The 6000-nt window shown below is 41.9% G+C and overlaps 1 protein-coding gene across 1 annotated transcript in view; it reads right to left on the minus strand.

Annotated features, from left to right (window-relative positions):
• Window positions 1-820, minus strand: part of LOC115462785 (cysteine dioxygenase type 1-like) — a 45407-nt gene extending 44587 nt beyond the window's left edge. The window contains exon 1 of the mRNA XM_030192780.1: window positions 565-820. Coding sequence (XP_030048640.1) covers window positions 565-734 — 170 coding nt within the window. The 5' untranslated portion in view covers window positions 735-820. The remainder of the gene's footprint in view (window positions 1-564) is intronic.
• Window positions 821-6000: the final 5180 nt, after the last annotated feature.

Genomic DNA, 6000 nt, shown 5'->3' on the forward strand with positions numbered 1-6000 from the left:
TGGGTTACATGACAATGAAAGAAACATGATTGTAATATAACAGAAAACATTATAAGACAGTTCAGGATACATGTGGGGAATTCACATGTGTTGATCTTTGTTAAAGTACATTGTATGTTATTGCACATTTCTGATGTGTAAACTGTTCTTGCTATGCAATAAGTCACTCTGTATTTGTTTCACCACCGGAGGTAGCTACTGCCTCACGGTACTATGTAAGCCAGATTGAGCCTGCAAATAGGTGGGAAAATGTGGGGTACAAATGTTACAAATAAATAAATAAATGACGGTATAGTAAACAAAGAAACCATAAACCTGTAGGAAAAGGGCTGGAATTTGAGAGCAGTAATAATATTATAATACACGCTATATATAATAAGAAGATTGCAATGCTACTCATGGCTGAATTTGCATTTTCAGTGCATTGCCAGTTCTTCTTATAGGCACAGGTCCTATTTGCCTTTTTTATGTCAAAGTATGCGTCTGCTTCTCGGCTGTGAAAGAATAACACATTCCAACTTCCCTGCAGTGTGCAGACTGAGATTTAACCTTCATCCCGCTTACCTGTACTGATCAAACTGAGCGTATTTCATCCAGTCCAGGGGGTTGCTTTCATACGATTCCATTATGTTCTGCACCTCCTCCACATTAATTGCATCACTGGCAAAGATCTGGTGCAGGATGTGAATCAATTCCTTTAGGGTCTGTGGCTTTAAGACCTCGGTCTGCTCCATGATACAATTTCATTCCACAAAGCTCTGAGCAACAGGAGGAATCTGTATCAGCAAAGGGCCACCCTCTCTGCACAATTACCTAGGGCTGAGCTGCCCTCACTATTTATACATTCAAAGTTACAGTGGAACATACCAATTATTCCTGGGAGGGGGGGGGGGGGAAGAGACAAGGTTTCACTGCACAGTGAATCAGAGATACCTATAACTAATTGAGCTGTTTTGATAGCACAGATGTCTTCCTTCATGCACTCGAAAGACTCAGATTTTCCCACATCTTTTTGAATTTTCTGTGCATTGCTATGGGTGTTCCACTGTAGTTTTTCTCCCCACCCTTCTGCTCTTATCGAGTTGTTTTTAATTCTGTCATGTACAGCAGCTATAATGCTCTGCTGATATAAATTTCGTATTTCATGCTTTGAAGCACTCCTCTCTTATCTCCTTAAGCAGAACCATTTTCACTCCATCTGGTAAGACAAGAAGTACATAAGTGTTGCCGTATTAGGACAGACTGAAAGTCCATCAAACCCAGAATCCTGTTTCCAACAGTGGCCAATCCAGGTTACAAGTACCTGGCAAGATCCCAAAACAGTACAATATATTTTATACTGCTTATCCTCCACAACTTCCACCCACCCCTAGCTCATTTATAGTCAATTATTCTAATTAGAACAAGAGAAAAGTTTTCAATAGTTTTAATTACATTTAATTAGTTTCTAAGAAGCAAACCATAAATAAATTACACCAGTCAAAAGGATCATTATATTCATCTGATATCCCTAGTACCATAAGAAGTTTTAAACAATTCTGTAATACTACTACTACTACTTAGCATTTCTATAGCGCTGCCAGGGTTACGCAGCGCTGTACAAGTTTAAACACGGGGAGGGACAGTCCCTGCTCAAGAGAGCTTACAATCTAACGGTAAAACAGTAGTCCAGCAGTGAGAGGGGTGCTATCTAGTCTTACATTGAGCGTCACATGTATGATTATCTCCCAGTTGGTGAGATGTCATATGTGTGCCTGATGCAAAGAGCTCCTAGCTCTCAGGGAACGTGTCCGTTCTCTTGAAGCTAGAGTAGCAGACTTGGTGGAGCTGAGGGAGACAGAGAGGTACATAGAGGAGACCTACAGGGATGTTGTAGAGAAGTCCCACCTCCAGTCTGGTAGCCCTTGTGCTACCTTGGAGGAGGGAGGTCTCCTAGAACGAGAGCATCACCCTGGTGAGGTAGGAAGTACTCCTGTAGCCAGGACCTGCCCACCAGGGGATGTACTATCCTCTCGCACCGAGGATATGTCTCCAAGTGCTGCCCGGGAGGGAAAGGTTAGGACAGCTGTTGTAGTTGGTGATTCGATCATTAGGCATATAGATAGCTGGGTGGCTGGTGGACGTGAGGATCGCCTGGTGACTTGCCTGCCTGGTGCGAAGGTGGCGGAACTCACGCATCACCTAGATAGGATTCCAGATAGTGCTGGGGAGGAGTCCGCTGTCTTGGTACATGTGGGTACCAATGACATAGGAAAATGTGGGAGAGAGGTTCTGGAAGCCAAAATTTAGGCTCTTAGGTAGAAAGCTCAAATCCAGATCCTCTAGGGTAGCATTTTCTGAAATGCTACCCGTTCCACGCGCAGGGCCCAAGAGACAGGCAGAGCTCCGGAGTCTCAATGCGTGGATGAGACGATGGTGCAGGGAGGAGGGTTTTAGATTTGTTAGGAACTGGGCAACATTCTGGGGAAGGGAAAGCCTATTCTTGCTAGGGAGGTAGAATTCCTTGATTAAATCAAAGACTACTTTCTGGAACAGCTGGTACAGGAACCAATAAGGAGAAGGAAAAATTCTAGAACTAGTCCTTAGTGGAGCACATGATCTGCTGCAGGATGTAATGGTGCTGGGGTCGCTTGATAACAGTGATCATAATATGATCAGATTTGATATTGACTTTGGAGTAAGTACACAGAGGAAATCCAATACATTAGCATTTAATTTTCAAAAAGGAGACTATGATAAATTGAGAAGAACGGTGTGAAAAAAAAAACTTAGAGTGGCTGCGAAGGTCAAAAATTTACCACAGGCATGGATGCTGTTCAAAAATACCATCCTGGAAGCCCAGTCCAAATGTATTCTGTGCTACCAAATTTATTCTGTGTATTAAAAAAGGAGGAAGGAAGACCAAACGACAGCCGACATGGTTAAAAAGTGAGGTGAAGGAAGCTATTAGAGCTAAAAGAAAATCCTTCAGAAAATAGAAGAAGGAACCGACTGAAAATAATAAGAAACAGCATAAGGAATGTCAAGTCAAATGCAAAATGCTGAAAAGGAAGGCTAAGAGGGACTTTGAAAAAAAAGATTGCGTTGGAGGCAAAAATACATAGTAAAAAATTTTTTTTAGGTATATTAAAAGCAAGAAGCCAGCAAAAGAATCTGTTGAATCACTAGATGACCAAGGGGTAAAAGGGGCACTCAGGGAAGACAAAGCCATAGTGGAGACATTAAATTAATTCTTTTCTTTGGCCCTCACTGAGGAAGATTTGGGAGAGATACTGTTGCCAGAAATGGTATTCAAAGCTGATGAGTCAGACAAACTGACTGAAATCTCTTTAAATCTGGAGGATGTATTTGGTGCAATTAGACAAACTGAAGAGGAGCAAATCATCTGGACCAGATGGTATTCATCCCAGAGTACTGATAGAAATGAGAAATGAACTTTCAAAACTATTGTTAGTAATATGTAATTTATCTTCTACTACTACTACTACTACTATTTAGCATTTCTATAGCGCTACAAGGCATACGCAGCGCTGTACAGACATAGAAGAAAGACAGTCCCTGCTCACAGAGCTTACAATCTAATAGACAAAAAATAAATAAAGTAAGCAAATCAAATCAATTAATGTGAACGGGAAGGAAGAGAGGAGGGTAGGTGGAGGCGAGTGGTTACAAGTGGTTACGAGTCAAAAGCAATGTTAAAGAGGTGGGTTTTCAGTCTAGATTTAAAGGTGGCCAAGGATGGGGCAAGACGTAGGGGCTCAGGAAGTTTATTCCAGGCGTAGGGTGCAGCGAGACAGAAGGAGCGAAGTCTGGAGTTGGCAGTAGTGGAGAAGGGAACAGATAAGAAGGATTTCTCCATGGAGCGGAGTGCACGGGAAGGGGTATAGGGAAGGACGAGTGTGGAGAGATACTGGGGAGCAGCAGAGTGAATACATTTATAGGTTAGTAGAAGAAGTTTGAACAGGATGCGAAAACGGATAGGGAGCCAGTGAAGGGTCTTGAGGAGAGGGGTAGTATGAGTAAAGCGACCCTGGCGGAAGATGAGACGGGCAGCAGAGTTTTGAACTGACTGGAGAGGGGAGAGGTGACTAAGTGGGAGGCCAGCAAGAAGCAGATTACAGTAGTCTAAACGAGAGGTGACAAGGGTGTGGATGAGGGTTTTGGTAGAGTGCTCGGAAAGAAAGGGGCGGATTTTACGGATGTTGTAAAGAAAGAAACGACAGGTCTTGGCGGTCTGCTGGATATGAGCAGAGAAGGAGAGAGAAGAGTCAAAGATGACCCCAAGGTTTCGAGCTGAGGAGACAGGGAGAATGAGAGAGCCATCAACAGAAATAGAAAACGGGGGGAGCGAGGAGGTGGGTTTGGGGGGGAAAATGAGAAGCTCGGTTTTGGTCATATTTAATTTCAGGTGGCGTTGAGACATCCAGGCAGCAATGGTACCAGAAGATTGGAGGGTGGCCAAAGTTAACACCGATTTTTAAAAAAGGTTCCGGTGATCCAGGAAATTATAGACCAGTGAGCCTGACGTCGGTGCCGGGCAAAATGGTAAAGACTATTATAAATGTGACCTCACCTTCCAGAATGATTTTTTACCTTACTATACCCTGATAAATACCTCAGGCAAACTTTCATTAAAAACGGAGGTGAAGTACAATTATTAAAACTAACCTCGCCGTTCTATTTCTAAAATAGAAGGGAAATAAAATCTAAAAAAAAAATAAGTAACTCAGGATAACAAATGAGTATAATTAATGAAAACCAATAAAATTTATTTTGGATTATAATAATATTTTAAAACAAGAATACAAAATCTTGGTTAATTTGTTAAGAAGTACAGTTCGCTACTCAATCAAATCAAGAAATGTCTGCTGCAGTCTCTATCAGATAAGTATTTTTTTTTATACATGACAAATTTTGTTATGGAACATATTTAATATATATAGATTAACCCAGCGTAATAAAATTTTAAAAGAAATCGATGCTTTTTCTATTACAGGATCTTCACTACTACAGAGGTAAGTATTGGTTTTAACTTTCTACAATTTCTCAGTTCTTTTTCTTGGTTAAACTTAGGTGATTTTTCAAGCTTTCTTGACTTTCTTCAGCTCTTCTCCTTTCTTTCACATTTATACCATAGACGTGATGAAGACAAGAACCAGCTCCAGGGTATCCTACTACACGAACTTAAACAACTTAAATGAAAGAAAAAACCTATTCCCTATTTATAAATGTATAATTTATTTATATATGTATTTTTAAACTAGCTATCCCAGATAAATAAACGGATAATTAGGACTCCCTACGCTTTAATCCACCCACATAAAAAAAATTTTTTCAAAGAAAAGTTTCCAATTCAGAGTGTTTATTTTTAAATAAAATATTAGGGCTTTATTCAGCGAATATCTATTCAAAGAAGCTAAAATCCTCTAAAGGTAGCCCGCCCTCATTTCCTGTTTCCGCAAGGGCGGGACCAGAGGCAGAGCTGAGAAAGAAGGGAAGGCAGGCTGAAGCGCCGAGCCTGCTCGCCTTTCACTGCTGCCGCCGGACCCCGAGGTAAGAACTTTTAAATTCTAGGCGGCACACAGGCAAAGAACTGGGAGAAGAGGGTGGGCAGCGCAGTTTGGGCTAGCACTCGGAGGAGAGGGAGGGAGAGGGCCAGGAACTCGGAGGAGAAGAAGGGAGGGAGGGGGGCCAAGCTGGAACTCAGAGGATAACCTTGCTAGCGCCCGTTTCATTTGTGTGAGAAACGGGCCTTTTTTTTACTAGTTTTACAATAAATTATAACATTCTAGCATTACTCAGCATTTAAATAATATTTAAACATATTTTCCATACCTTTTAATCCTTTAAAGTGTTTCATTTTCAGTTTTCTTTCCAGCACGTGCCCGCTGCACGGCTCTGCCATGAGCCAGCATCTGGCTCGTGCTGTCAGCTGTCTCTCCCTCCTCGAGGCACCCCTGCAGCGCGTGCCAGCCAACCGCATGACCACTGCACTTCATA

This window comes from Microcaecilia unicolor, chromosome 2 (assembly GCF_901765095.1).
Source record: "Microcaecilia unicolor chromosome 2, aMicUni1.1, whole genome shotgun sequence".
NCBI lineage: Eukaryota > Metazoa > Chordata > Amphibia > Gymnophiona > Siphonopidae > Microcaecilia > Microcaecilia unicolor.